General features: G+C 43.2%; 1 protein-coding gene across 2 annotated transcripts; it reads left to right on the top strand.

Moving 5' to 3' along the window:
- Window positions 1-8,087: 8,087 nt before the first annotated feature.
- LOC142372041 (nuclear factor 7, brain-like) lies at window positions 8,088-14,769 on the top strand. 2 transcript variants are annotated; one of them, XM_075454815.1, is made up of 2 exons: window positions 8,088-8,545; window positions 13,010-14,769. In XM_075454815.1, the coding sequence occupies exon 2, from the start codon at window positions 13,027-13,029 to the stop codon at window positions 14,419-14,421; it is 1,395 nt and encodes a 464-aa protein (XP_075310930.1). In that variant the 5' UTR covers window positions 8,088-8,545; window positions 13,010-13,026; the 3' UTR covers window positions 14,422-14,769. The 2 variants fall into 2 exon arrangements, with proteins under 2 accessions (XP_075310930.1, XP_075310929.1); XM_075454814.1 differs by having other exon boundaries at window positions 8,088-8,596.
- Window positions 14,770-15,183: the final 414 nt, after the last annotated feature.

The raw sequence follows: 15,183 nt of genomic DNA, 5'->3' as shown, positions 1-15,183 counted from the left end.
GTTCACTCTGCCCACAGCATTTAATCTCCTGGATGTTTCTCTTCATAGTTCATGTTCAGGTTCTGTTTCCTTTAGTTCTGCTCGGCTGCGTCTTTCGTTCTAGTTCTAAAATAAATCTATTCAACTTTCCTGTTTGAATCTGCCTCATACACCTCTGCACACCGAATCAATTCAATCGATTCAAACCAAACTGCTGAAACTTTGGATCTTTAATTCCGTCCTGACGGTGTGATGATCCATGAAACTGTTGGCCTCCTGATTTGAGTCGGTTATGGACGAGAATGATTATTTATCTGTGTTTTAATGACCTGAAGAAATCAGGAGACAAAATGAGACGTGGGGCTTCGATTCTCGCTTGCTGTTTCTAGGGCGAAAGAGCTTGTTGTCACGGTAACGGTAGGCAAGGGAGCGAGATGCTGGGCTGCGTGGGGGGAGGGAGAGGGGGAGGGAGAGAGGGTAATAAGAGCTCCGTCTCTATCTGAGCAAGTTTGATTTGAATTTTAGATTCTTTTAAATTATTAAAGACGCTGCATGGAGGGGGGGGGGGGGGTCAGGACGGGACAGCCGAGGGGAGGACGGGGGAGGGGGCCTTTAAACATAGTCGAGCTTCATTGAGACGAATGGAGAGAAAAGATGGACGAATAAAGATGGAGGGGGTGTCACAGTGTAGCAGAAAGGAAGGAGGGGGCTGTTGGACGATGACAGGAAACGGACCATCTGTACATTGGCACAGAAGAAGAAGAAGAGTTACAGTTTAAGGGACAGTTCGCCTCTTTAAAGGGACAGTTCGCCTCTTTTGACATGAAGCTGTGTAACATCCCATATCAGCAACATCATTTCTGAACATCTTCTTACCCCCTGCTGCGTCCTGTGAGCAGAGTTCCAGCCTCGTTTTGGTGTTGATGAAGGTAGTCCGGCTAGTTGGCTGGGGTTTAAAAAGTAAAGCGTTTTGCTTCTCAGAACAATATGCGTTCAACAGAGTAATACATTTGCATCACAAAATGGTTCTCCAGGAAAAAGTCAGACCTCACAATCGCTTGGCCCTATTTTCTCTCCCTTCGTATCACTGCCTGCTGTGCAGACCGAGCAGCAAACACCGTAACAGGTGCGGCTATCGGCAGGCATCATTTTGTGATGCAGGCATTTTGCATCAAAAAATGATGCAGGCAAAAAAATAAAACTCGAGACTCGACTCGGACTTGGAATTGAAAGACTCGGCACTTGACTTGACTTGAGACACGATGACTTGAATGACTTGAGAGTTATTCAGTTCATGTTTTCAGTTTGAATATAAAATTAATAAATTAATTTAAAAAATAACATGGATTACCCGGTGGGAGCGCAGGCTGAGAATGGCGTCCTGATTGGATCCCTACCCTGTCAATCAGCCATGCCCTCTCTGCATACCTTAGTGTTTATTGGAGAGAATAAACTCATATCAGATATGCATCAACATGTTAGCGGGAGGGGGAATTTAATAATTACCATTTTGACGGTAAAAGACGAACAGCACAGTGCAAGACATGCGGCATCAACATCTCAGACAGCCAGACGACAACTTCCAACTTTGTTCGTCATTTGAAGATCCATTCTGACCAGTAAGTGCTGTCAAATTAGCTAATATTATCCTGTTAGCCTAGTCGGTAGTTAGCTAACGTTAGTTTGATATGATACGGGGTGGACAGGTTGGACACATTGGCCGATGATGTTTACTGACAGTTACTTATATCTTTGTGTTTTCACTTTATTAAGATCAGATTCTGCAGGTAAAACTGCAATAATAAGGTGACCTGACCAAGAAAAAATGACTTGGGACTTGAAAGCTAAGACTTGAGACTTAATTGAGACTTGCACATGTGTGACTTGGTCCCATCTCTAGTGGCCACAGCTCACCTGATGCTGCTCACAGTGGTCCTCGGTGTGTTTGCCCAGAAACATGAAAAAGTAGAGCGAACATGTCTGATGGGCAGATTACAGAAGACGGAGAGACGAGCTCAGCAGAGGAGACGGTTGGACACAGTTACAGCCGACCTTCAGGGGTTTCATTATCCGGCCCTGATTGAGTTGAGTGATCGATGGATTGAGTTAAGGAGCAGCCGCCCGTCCTGCTGATCTGGAGCCACTCGGCTGATGGCCGACCTGATAAAGGTTCAGTTCTAACCACGGATTCTGCCGATTCACGGCTTTTTAAACATCAAGCTGTTTATTTATCTGTTTGTTTGTTTGTTTGTTTTATTCAGTCACACAGTAAACAACAAATGTGTTCAGTACAATCACAGCATTCTTTAAGTTTCTGAAAAGGCTTATTGTAGTGGCCATTTGTCCATAAAAAACAAATGAAACTTAAACCAAACAAAATCAAAAGGCCACTGATGCACCATGGGAGATGTGGTTTAATGCAGGCAAAGGAAGATGAATGTCCTAGATGAATTATTGCGTTTTTCTGATGATTTATTTCCAAACAATAAAACAAACAAAAGAACAAAGAAAACCTGCTGCTCTCTCCTTTTCCCTGGTTTAAAAAAAACCATCGGCCCACCCAGGTGCATGCTGGGACTCCAGGTGCCCAGTGTGACCCAATTACCAAAATATTCTAAACAAATAACTAACAAAGAATATTAGCAAAAAATCTAATCTATATAAAGCACTGAAATAAATCAAATAAAGTTACTCATAATCAGCTAATTCAATTTACAACAAGAGCCAAAAAACAAAAACTAACTTTACAAATAGCTCCTACACTTATTTTAAGCCTGTCCTGTTGAATCCCATCAACTTGTATTTTTACAAATACTAAAGTAAGAAGAAAAGTAATAGTAAAAAGAGAAAAGACAAAAAACAGAATTGCATCCAATAAAATAAAAGAAATAGAAGAATAATGAAACAAAATCATATATACACACAAAATCCTTAACAAATTATAAATACTTGAAGCCCTTTGAAAACCAAAAATGTGCTACAGTTTCTACATTTATATAAGCATCCTTCCATAATGAAAGCCCAACAACAGATTCTTTTTTGGCCTTCGGTGCAGTAAATTTGTCTCTTAAATTATCCTTTGTTTCTTGAGATGAGAAAAACCCTTTGTACGCTGACTGGGAGTAACTCTGATTCAGCTCCATACATTATTTACATAAAATAACATGTGATTTGATAAACAGTGGGGGATTTACTGGATTTAATTGGGATCTGCCAGGAGTCAGAAGTCATTTGTGAGATTTTAGTAAACAGAAACATTTTTCATGAGATTCTTTAGTTTTATTTTGAGGTGAAGTTGCACAGGATGTGGAGAAAAGTTGGTTAAACAGGAACAGGAACTGCTGATGTTTGTTCTTCCTCTCACAGACGCACCATGAGCAGATAAATCTGGTTTATTGGAAATCTTTCAGCTCCATCTGGTGGAGGATCCTGTTACTGCTACAGAACAAATGTCTGATGAACCGCACGCCGAGCAGCAGAGGCTCCAACAAACCACGTTCAACACATTCAGACTGAAGCTCAACACCTGAAACGTGTTCCAACATGAACATAAACCCAGAATCTGAGGCAGAACCAGAGTTAGTTCAGTTCTGAGCAGCTTTAAAGTGAATATCTGCAGATGTTTCCATGGTAACAGCTGCAGAGATTCACTGAAACATGTTCCAACATGAACATGAACCCAGAATCTGAGTCAGAACCAGAGTTAGTTCAGTTCTAAGCAGCTTTAAAGTGAATATCTGCAGATGTTTCCATGGTAACAGCTGCAGAGATTCACTGAAACATGTTCCAACATGAACATAAACCCAGAATCTGAGGCAGAACCAGAGTTAGTTCAGTTCTGAGCAGCTTTAAAGTGAATATCTGCAGATGTTTCCATGGTAACAGCTGCAGAGATTCACTGAAACATGTTCCAACATGAACATAAACCCAGAATCTGAGGCAGAACCAGAGTTAGTTCAGTTCTGAGCAGCTTTAAAGTGAATATCTGCAGATGTTTCCATGGTAACAGCTGCAGAGATTCACTGAAACATGTTCCAACATGAACATAAACCCAGAATCTGAGGCAGAACCAGAGTTAGTTCAGTTCTGAGCAGCTTTAAAGGGAATATCTGCAGATGTTTCCATGGTAACAGCTGCAGAGATTCACTGAAACATGTTCCAACATGAACATAAACCCAGAATCTGAGGCAGAACCAGAGTTAGTTCAGTTCTGAGCAGCTTTAAAGGGAATATCTGCAGATGTTTCCATGGTAACAGCTGCAGAGATTCACTGAAACATGTTCCAACATGAACATAAACCCAGAATCTGAGGCAGAACCAGAGTTAGTTCAGTTCTGAGCAGCTTTAAAGTGAATATCTGCAGATGTTTCCATGGTAACAGCTGCAGAGATTCACTGAAACATGTTCCAACATGAACATAAACCCAGAATCTGAGGCAGAACCAGAGTTAGTTCAGTTCTGAGCAGCTTTAAAGGGAATATCTGCAGATGTTTCCATGGTAACAGCTGCAGAGATTCACTGAAACATGTTCCAACATGAACATAAACCCAGAATCTGAGGCAGAACCAGAGTTAGTTCAGTTCTGAGCAGCTTTAAAGTGAATATCTGCAGATGTTTCCATGGTAACAGCTGCAGAGACTCACTGAAACATGTTCCAACATGAACATAAACCCAGAATCTGAGGCAGAACCAGAGTTAGTTCAGTTCTGAGCAGCTTTAGAGTGAATATCTGCAGATGTTTCCATGGTAACGGCTGCAGAGATTCACTGAAACATGTTCCAACATGAACATAAACCCAGAATCTGAGGCAGAACCAGAGTTAGTTCAGTTCTGAGCAGCTTTAAAGTGAATATCTGCAGATGTTTCCATGGTAACGGCTGCAGAGATTCACTGAAACATGTTCCAACATGAACATAAACCCAGAATCTGAGGCAGAACCAGAGTTAGTTCAGTTCTGAGCTGCTTTAAAGTGAATATCTGCAGATGTTTCCATGGTAACAGCTGCAGAGATCCACTGAAACATGTTCCAACATGAACATAAACCCAGAATCTGAGGCAGAACCAGAGTTAGTTCAGTTCTGAGCAGCTTTAAAGTGAATATCTGCAGATGTTTCCATGGTAACAGCTGCAGAGATCCACTGAAACATGTTCCAACATGAACAGAAACCCAGAATCTGAGGCAGAACCAGAGTTAGTTCAGCTCTGAGCAGCTTTAAAGTGAATATCTGCAGATGTTTCCATGGTAACAGCTGCAGAGATTCACTGAAACATGTTCCAACATGAACATAAACCCAGAATCTGAGGCAGAACCAGAGTTAGTTCAGTTCTGAGCAGCTTTAAAGTGAATACCTGCAGATGTTTCCATGGTAACAGCTGCAGAGATTCACTGAAACATGTTCCAACATGAACATAAACCCAGAATCTAAGGCAGAACCAGAGTTAGTTCAGTTCTGAGCAGCTTTAAAGTGAATATCTGCAGATGTTTCCATGGTAACGGCTGCAGAGATTCACTGAAACATGTTCCAACATGAACATAAACCCAGAATCTGAGGCAGAACCAGAGTTAGTTCAGTTCTGAGCAGCTTTAAAGTGAATATCTGCAGATGTTTCCATGGTAACAGCTGCAGAGATTCACTGAAACATGTTCCAACATGAACATAAACCCAGAATCTGAGGCAGAACCAGAGTTAGTTCAGTTCTGAGCAGCTTTAAAGTGAATATCTGCAGATGTTTCCATGGTAACAGCTGCAGAGATTCACTGAAACATGTTCCAACATGAACATAAACCCAGAATCTGAGGCAGAACCAGAGTTAGTTCAGTTCTGAGCAGCTTTAAAGTGAATATCTGCAGATGTTTCCATGGTAACAGCTGCAGAGATTCACTGAAACATGTTCCAACATGAACATAAACCCAGAATCTGAGGCAGAACCAGAGTTAGTTCAGTTCTGAGCAGCTTTAAAGTGAATATCTGCAGATGTTTCCATGGTAACGGCTGCAGAGAGTCACTGAAACATGTTCCAACATGAACATAAACCCAGAATCTGAGGCAGAACCAGAGTTAGTTCAGTTCTGAGCAGCTTTAAAGTGAATATCTGCAGATGTTTCCATGGTAACAGCTGCAGAGATTCACTGAAACATGTTCCAACATGAACATAAACCCAGAATCTGAGGCAGAACCAGAGTTAGTTCAGTTCTGAGCAGCTTTAAAGTGAATATCTGCAGATGTTTCCATGGTAACGGCTGCAGAGATTCACTGAAACATGTTCCAACATGAACATAAACCCAGAATCTGAGGCAGAACCAGAGTTAGTTCAGTTCTGAGCAGCTTTAAAGTGAATATCTGCAGATGTTTCCATGGTAACAGCTGCAGAGATTCACTGAAACATGTTCCAACATGAACATAAACCCAGAATCTGAGTCAGAAGCAGAGTTAGTTCAGTTCTGAGCAGCTTTAAAGTGAATATCTGCAGATGTTTCCATGGTAACAGCTGCAGAGATTCACTGAAACATGTTCCAACATGAACATAAACCCAGAATCTGAGGCAGAACCAGAGTTAGTTCAGTTCTGAGCAGCTTTAAAGTGAATATCTGCAGATGTTTCCATGGTAACAGCTGCAGAGATTCACTGAAACATGTTCCAACATGAACATAAACCCAGAATCTGAGGCAGAACCAGAGTTAGTTCAGTTCTGAGCAGCTTTAAAGTGAATATCTGCAGATGTTTCCATGGTAACGGCTGCAGAGATTCACTGAAACATGTTCTAACAGCTCTTTGGGAATCACCTTGTTGCTGCAGAAATCCTGTTTTCTGTCTGTTATCTTTGCTGTTTTTCACAGATGCAGCTAAAGAAATGGGAACAAATGATGTGTCTCTGTGACAGGCTGCTGGGAACAAAGTACCTAAAGATCCAGTTTAAAACGCTTCTTTGCTAAGTTGGACACAACACTGGTTCATCCCTTGAGTTAGGAGCCTTTTTCCTGCCTGAATGGTTCACAGCTCAGAGTTAAGTGGCTGAACAAAGAAAAAACTGGACTGAAGATGAGTGAAAAGGCAGAAAATGTCCAAAGAAAAACATTGAAAAACCTTCAGAAAGTGTTGAAACTATTGCTGAAGATCACTTAAGCTGCTCGAATGCAAAATATAAAGAAATGAGAGGTGTCTCATGACCAAAATGCTTCAAAAACCATATGGTGATATAAAGTCCTGTTTTTCACTTTCACTGGAGGAGAAAGTGTGACAGGCTGCTGGGAACAAAGTGCCTAAAGATCCAGTTTAAAACGGCTTCTTTGCTAAGTTGTCTGTTATTGATTTTGTTTCGTGTTTTTTCTGTTTTATTTCATGTTTTTTTTGTTGTTTTATTTTGTGTTTTTTTCTGGAGTTATTTTTGTTTAATTTGGTGTTTTTTGTGTTTTATTTTGTGGGTTTTTTTGTTCTATTTTGTGTTTTATTTTGGGTTTTTTCTGTTTTATTTGGTGACTTTGGGTCACTAGACTGAGTTGTCTGTTCTGTGTGGACCCAACACTGGTTCATCCCTTGAGTTAGGAGCCTTTTTCCTGCCTGAATGCCTCACAGCTCAGAGTTAAGTGGCTGAACAAAGAAAAAACACATTCCTCTGAAGATGCTCAGGTGCAAGGACTGGACTGAAGATGAGGGAAGAAGCAGAAAATGTCCAAAGAGAAACTCTGAGAGAGCTTCAGGAAGCTGCAGAACTGCTGATCAGGACTGTTTGTACAGAACTGGATCAGAAAGTTAACAGTTAATAACTGCAGCGCCTCTTGTTGGCAGTAACTCTCAGCCTGAAACATGTCTTCAGGGTCCAGCTGACTTTCTGTCCCCATGACAACATGAACCCGGGTGTCAGATTCCATTTTTCATGCATTTCTGCTCCTGACTCACTGAGCCTCCACTCTGGAATGAGCCACACCTGGAGCAGACCTTTTTATTCTTTAAAGCCCAGCCAACTGGCCGGACTACTATGTTCAGAAATGATGTTGCTGATATGGGATGTCACGCAGCTTCATGTCAGAAGAGGCGAACTGTCCCTTTAACATGTGAACAGCGATAGGTGTGGCCTGGCAGGCTGCTGCAGTCAGAGAGGACAGGAAATCCCAAGATTCCTGTTCACTCTCTTTAAAAAGGCCCAGCTATATCATTTATTTTAATACATATATATTTGAAAAGTGGAAGTTTCAAGGTTTTTAATGGCGTCACTTGTATGTTTGAGTGAGAGAAAGTCCCAGAGTTACAGGTGTGTTTCTGGAGAAGTGTCAGAGTGTTAAGCCCCTCCCTTTAATCCGAGAACCGAAAGTGAACTTCAGAGTTTGGGAGTGTTTGCGGCACCTCTGCTCTGACCGGCTCCATCTCACGGTGAGTCCGGTTCTGTGTGACAGAAGGAGACCCTCCGACACACTGGACCCCCGGACCTGTTACCTGAGCTGCGCCAGAGGTGCGAACAGCTGGAGATATTTCTACATCCGGCCGTGAACGGCTCGGACCTGCAGACGGCCGGATTCCCTTTCAGACTTTTACTGGATACTCCACTCAGAGGGGCTTCTGACACTCAGGTGAACTCACTTTTACTGGATACTCCACTCAGAGGGGCTTCTGAGACTCAGGTGAAGGCACTTTTAAGTTGGATATTCGCAAAACATCTCATTACATCGTGTTGCAGATTTGACAGTAAACACACGGAGAGGACGACTGCAGCGAGCTCCAACTTCCTGTTTAAAAAAAAAATAGAATTTTTAAAAAATGAGATATTTAAAGCAGAGATAAGGTACTGTGTTTAAAGTTATTGAAAGTTATGAACAGATGTAAAATGTAAAGATAAAAGGTGTATCTCATGCAGCCAGTGTAGTTACATGATCCCACACTCAAGGCCTGTTCGCAGTAAACGCAGATGTGGGCCTACCTAAGTGTTCTATGTGAAAAAATGACATTACAAAATATTTCAGTTTGTAAATATTTTACTGTGAGTACTTTATTTTCAGTACATTTGGAACTGGACTGAAAAATGCAAAATGATGGAAAAAACAAAAAAAATATTTAAAAAAAATCAAAGTAGGCCCAATTGTCTTCTTCAGGTTGCTGGTGAGCCATAGCCTAGCAAGCCCGACCCGTACAGCAAAAAGCTGTACAGGGGTCTAGTGACGCTGGGTAGCAGTGTGGGCGGGATATACGGCTGTCTGTCAAGTTCAACGCCACGCAATAGGATGGCGCAACAACCAATCAGAGCGATGAAGAAGTTTTATGTAGTCAACGCGACGTGGTTTGTAGTCTATGGCCTGAAAAGCTGATTTCTCTTAAGCTCTAAACTCTGTAAACTTTAGCAACATTTGAAACATTTTCAGGAGAGAAAGTAGTCGTTTAGACCCCCAAGGTGTTGAAAATCTGACAAAATACCGGCTATTTACAATTTTGTTCAGACGAATTCAGCGCTGCTAAAGCTAGCCGCAGTGAGCAACGCACTTCCTGTTTTGCCGTTTTGACTGCTCTCGTCCCGTTAACGGAATTTGAGCGTTCAAATGCCTTACCGGAGAGTTTTGTCAGCTCTGAGACGAAGATCGGCCCGCCGTCTCCGGTACATCATGCTCGCAATCGACTGGGGAAAGCCTGTTCGCCGGGCGCAGCCATTGTTTACCTCTCTCTGGGACTTTTTTTTTTTTTTTTTTTTTTTACCTCTCTCTGGAACTACACACTGAAACGTGGCACCTCTGTCGTCACTAGGTAGCCCGGCCTCCGACCCCGCTCCTCACGATTTGATTGACTCGATCAAGTTTTGATTTGGAACGTTGCAAAACGACCACAAGTGACTAGACTAGCCCCGGAGCAAATTCCATTTGCGGCCGCTAGGGGCGTCTAGATTTCTAGGCTAGGTGAGCCATGCCACATGAAAAATTCAAAATGGTGGATTCCCTCCATCCAAACATATTTAAAACGCATTCCAGATTAGTAACTTGACTGAAAAATACAAAATGGTAGAAACAAAAAATTATATATAAAAAAATCCAAGTAGGGCTAGTTGTCTTCTTCAGGGTGCTGGTGAGCCATGCCACATGCAAAATTCAAAATGGTGGATTCCCTCCATCCAAACAAAATATTTAAAACAAATTCCATATTACAGGGAGTGAGAGGGCTCATATGAATACTTTTTAGGGGTGTCAGGAAAACGCGTGCTTACTTTACAAAGCATGCTCACATTTAAATCACCAGCGTACGGTCCTGTAGCCCACTAAAGCGGACACAGGCCTGCGCTCTATGCTCAGCTGTGCCCCCGTTACAAACAGCCTGAACAGCCTATTGGAAGAAGAGTCATTTATCATTTGTCCGAGTAGAAGACATGTCTCAGTACGCCACCCAATCACAAAAACATGCAGTTTTTGAAAAGCCGATTTAAAGGAAAACTTAACTTGGTATTTTCAACATTAAGCCTCTTTTCTGAGTCGTCTGCAATGTTTTAGAACCCCCCTCACCGCTTTTTTGATGTTTACTGCTGTATTTGCCTAATTTAGATTCTTCTCAACCTGCTTCAGAACGGCAAGTCATGCGCATGTCTTAAAAGGTCCGTAAAAGCACAATAAACGTCCGTTTTCTAAATCATCAACTCACCGGAGTGGTTACTGGTGTGCACTGGTAATCCATATCAAATTTCGTGGCAAAAAGTTGCTTCTGTCGTGTTTTATTTGGCAGCTCGTTCATGCTCGCACTATTTTCTTCGCGGTGGCGGAGTAATATCAACGAACATCCAGTACAAAATGTCAAATAAAACACGACAGAAGCAACTTTTCGCCACGAAATTTGATATGGATTACCAGTGCACACCAGTAACCACTCCGGTGAGTTGATTATTTTGAAAACGGACGTTTATTGTGCTTTTAAGGACCTAATGGCCGCCTTCCTGTGGACGTGGGACCATGGCGGCAGGAGGCTTTTTTGTGCCTCTGGGCATGATGAATGAGTGTACCGAATTTCGTCGTCCCATGCGAAACTAACCCCAATGCGGGGACCATTTTTAAGCATCGTAGGGGGCGCTACAGAGTCAATGAGCAACTCCCAAAAATATAACGTTTAGATTCTTTCATGTCGTCGACTGGCAGGTGGCGCTCGCAAAATTTTCGAGTTTTCGAGCACCTTTTGCAAAGAATAAGACGGCGGAATAATAATAAACCTTACAGATACAAAATGGTCCTTGCAGTTTCACTGCTCGGTCCCTAAAAATAGAGTTTTAATGTAGTTGGGCTGGCCTTTAATGTAATTTAATTTACTTTAATTTAACCAATGTTAACAGTTCCTCTCTGGGCCCTCCAATCAACATTGGAGGGCCAGACAGACAGAGAGGAACTGTATAGGCCCCTCCCCGTCTTCATCTGTCAATTCATTTTGAAAAAGTTTCTCTATGATTTTTCCCCCCTGTCTTGAGAGTAACATCTTAAATACTTAAAAAATGGCCCCCGCATTGGGATTAGTTTCGCGTGGGACGACGCAATTCGGTACACTCATTCATCATGCCCAGACGCACAAAAACATCTCATGTTGCCATGGTTCCACGTCCACAGCAAGGCGGCCATTTTGGATGGAAAGTGCATTTTCGTGCCGTTTTTGACCGATTCCACGCCTTGCATAAGATCGAACTCCTCCTACAGATTTAATGCTAAAGACTTCAAACTTGGCCAGGTCACTCTTAAGGCATGGGGGGGAAATCATGGAGAAACTTTTTCAAAACTTAAAGGGCGTGGCCGTGGCGACGCCTCAAAGTTTGATGACTCGCCATCACTCGCCACAAAAAATTAAGTCACTCATAAATCCCACAAACATTATCCAATCTGTCCCAAACTTCATACGGTGAATGCTGGACCCAGCCTGAACGGGTACATGTTATCATAGCGACATCCACCTATAGCGCCACCTGCTGGTGGTTGGAAACATCTTGTTTTTTCCACACCTCGCATTTGATCAAACTCCTCCTACAGATTTAATGCTACAAGCTTCAAACTTGGCCAGGTTACTCTTAAGACATGGGGGGGAAAAATCATGGAGAAAGTTTTCCAAACTCTGAACGGTGTGGGCGTGGCCAGGCGGTGAAAATCGTGTCATGGGGTTGGTGTTTTGAAAACCTTATCATCATCGCAAAGTCATGAAACTTGGCACACACGTCCACCCTGACGACCTCGTACGTATGTAAAGGGTATCGTGTGTGGGCGGAGCAAAATGGCTCAGTGGCGCCCCCTAGTTATTCTTATCCTTTGAAAAAGGTGCTTGAAAACTCATGAAATTCACCAGGAACGATCTGCCCGTTGATGACATGGCAAATCTGGACTTCTGTTTTTTTGGGAGTCGCTCATTAACTCTGTAGCGCCCCCTACGATACTTAAAAATGGTCCCTGCATTGTGGTTAGTTTTGCGTGGGACAACGAAAGTCGGTACACTCATTCATCATGCCCAGACGCACAATGCTACAAGCTTCAAACTTGGCCAGGTCACTCTTATGGGGAGGGGGGGAGTCGTGGAGAAACCTTTTCAAAACTTAAAGAGTGTGGGCGTGGCGACGCCTCAAAGTTGGATGACTTGCCATCGCTCGTTATTAGGGACCGAGCAGTTAAACTGCTCACAAATGTGAGTAATATAAGTTTTAAAACACCACCAACCTGTGAAACAGGAGAAAGAATGAGACAGGCGACCGTTAGCTTCTGTTCAGTGCAGCTTCGCTCGGTAGAATGAGGAAGTAAACAAGAGTGGCGGAGAAGCAACTGCCCACACTGCCCACACTGCCCCCTACTGGTGACACTGAAAAGCTCTTTAATTGCGCTCTTACCAAGATGTAATAATGGACCATTTTGGCAAATATTAACATATTTCTTTCACAGAAATAATATTTTCAAACTAAAACAAACAAAATTACATAAAATGTGACCTCACATTTCATGAGCGTCACAGATACTCCACTCAAAGGGAAGGTACGTTTGAGGGCTTTTAGCAGGGGAGGGAGGGCGGCCATTACTGAATATACTGAGTTTCTGCTCTGCTTTCAGCTTCACTCGGAGACTAAATGGCTTCCAGGTCAGAGGAGGATCTCCGCTGTCCGGTCTGTCATGACATCTTCAAAGATCCTGTTATTCTGTCATGTAGCCACAGCTTCTGTAGAAACTGTCTGAGGAGCTGGTGGAGGGAGAAGCAAACACAAGAGTGTCCAGTTTGTAGGAGAAGATCTTCAAGAGATGAACCACCTGTTAACCTGGCGTTGAAGAATCTGTGTGAGTCCTTCGTACAGGACAGAGCTCACAGAGCTTCAGAGGCTCTCTGCAGTCTGCACTCTGAGAAACTCAAACTCTTCTGTCTGGACCATCAGCAGCCGGTTTGTCACATCTGCAGAGACTCAGAAAAACACTCCAACCACAAGTTCAGACCCATCGATGAAGCTGCACAGCAACACAGGAAGGACCTTCAGGAAACTCTGGAGCCCTTAAAGGAGAAACTGGAGCTCCAGAAGAAAGTTAAAGAGAAGTTTGATCAGACAGCAAAACACATGAAGGTCCAGGCCCGAGTCACAGAGAGGCAGATTAAGGAGCAGTTTGAGAAGCTTCGGCAGTTTTTAGCAGAGGAAGAGGAGGCCAGGCTGGCTGCACTGAGGGAGGAAGAGCAGCAGAAGAGTGGGATGATGGAGGAGAAGATGGAGGCTCTGAGCAGAGAGATGGCAGCTCTGTCAGACACAGTCAGAGCCACAGAGGAGGAGCTGAGAGCTGAAGACGTCTCATTCCTGAACCACTACCAGGCTGCAGTGCAAAGAGTCCAGCGCTGCCCCCTGCTGGATGGTCCACAGCTGCCTGCAGGAGCTCTGATAGACCAGGCCAAACACCTGGGCAACCTGGCCTTCAACATCTGGAACAAGATGAAGGACACGGTCCAATACACTCCCCTCATTCTGGACCCAAACACTGCTGGTCCATTTCTCATCCTGTCTGAGGATCTGACCGCTGTGAGTAAAGGAGAGAAACAGCAGCGTCCTGATAATCCAGAGAGGTTTGATTATTACTTCTCTGTTCTGAGTTCTGAGGGCTTTAACTCAGGGACTCACAGCTGGGGGGTCGATGTTGGAGATGGAGTGTACTGGACGTTGGGTTTGTTAGCAGAGTCCGCTCAGAGAAAAGGACGGCCGCTGTCTAAAGTTTGGTTTATCCAGTTCTATGAAGGTAAATACTCAGCAGGGTCACTACCAGGTTCCTCCATTGTTCTCTCAGTACAGAAGAAGAAGCTCCGGAGGATCAGAGTGAATCTGGACTGGGACAGAGGAAAGCTGTCGTTCTCTGACCTGGATACTAACACACACATTCACAGCTTCACACACACCTTCACTGAGAGGATGTTTCCATACATTAACACCTCATCCTCCTCAATGCAGATGTTACCTGGAAAGGTGTCTGTGACCCTGCAGAGCGTTCAGTGAGATGTGTAATAACTAGGGCTGGGCAACGATTAAAATGTTTAATCTAATTAATCACATGATTTCCCTGATTAATCACGATTAATCGCATTTGTACGCAGAATCCAAAAATGAATCCAAAAGTAGCGTATAGCTTTTAGCATTTAGTTTTAAATGTGCTGCCATATGAATGAAAGTGCCATAACATTTGTTGTGCAAACACACTTTTAACATCAGCATCTTTCTGTAGTTTTTATGTAGAAGCCTCGCTCCACTGTCTGTTTCCTTGAATGACTTGCTGCTATCAGTTGTGTGTTTTGCCTTTAAGTGATATTTTAGACTGGAACTACTACGCTGAGAAGACAATTCAACTTGGCAGAGTTTACAGATGACTTTGGTTCTGTCGACTCCGCCGTCTGGAAGAACTTTAACATGAAAATGGCCGAGTAAAAGTTCCGTACCCTTCTCCAGGTTTGGTGGATCCGCCGATTACTTTCTTTTCCTGTTCCACAGCAGACAGCAGCAGACTTTTACAAAATAAAAGCCTGTGAGCAACAGACTTTTACAGAATAAAAGCCTGTGAGCAACAGACTTTTACAAAATAAATAAATAAAACAGGGGTGGTCCGTGGCGTAGTGGGCTGAGCAGGCGCCCCATGTACAGAGGTTATAGTCCTCGCTGCAGCTGGCCCCGGTTCGAGTCCCACATCGGACGGCCCTGTGCTGCATGTTGTTCCCCCTCTCTCTGTCCCCTGCTTCCTGTCTCTCTGAACTTTTTTTTTTTTTT

The sequence above is a fragment of the Odontesthes bonariensis genome, chromosome 21 (genome assembly GCF_027942865.1).
Source record: "Odontesthes bonariensis isolate fOdoBon6 chromosome 21, fOdoBon6.hap1, whole genome shotgun sequence".
In the NCBI taxonomy this organism is placed as follows: Eukaryota; Metazoa; Chordata; class Actinopteri; order Atheriniformes; family Atherinopsidae; genus Odontesthes; species Odontesthes bonariensis.
This window is presented reverse-complemented; position numbering and strand designations above follow the sequence as displayed.

Excerpts from the sequence above, each read along its gene's own strand:
- LOC142372041 (XM_075454815.1), top strand. The coding sequence starts at position 13,027 with ATGGCTTCCAGGTCAGAGGAGGATCTCCGCTGTCCGGTCTGTCATGAC.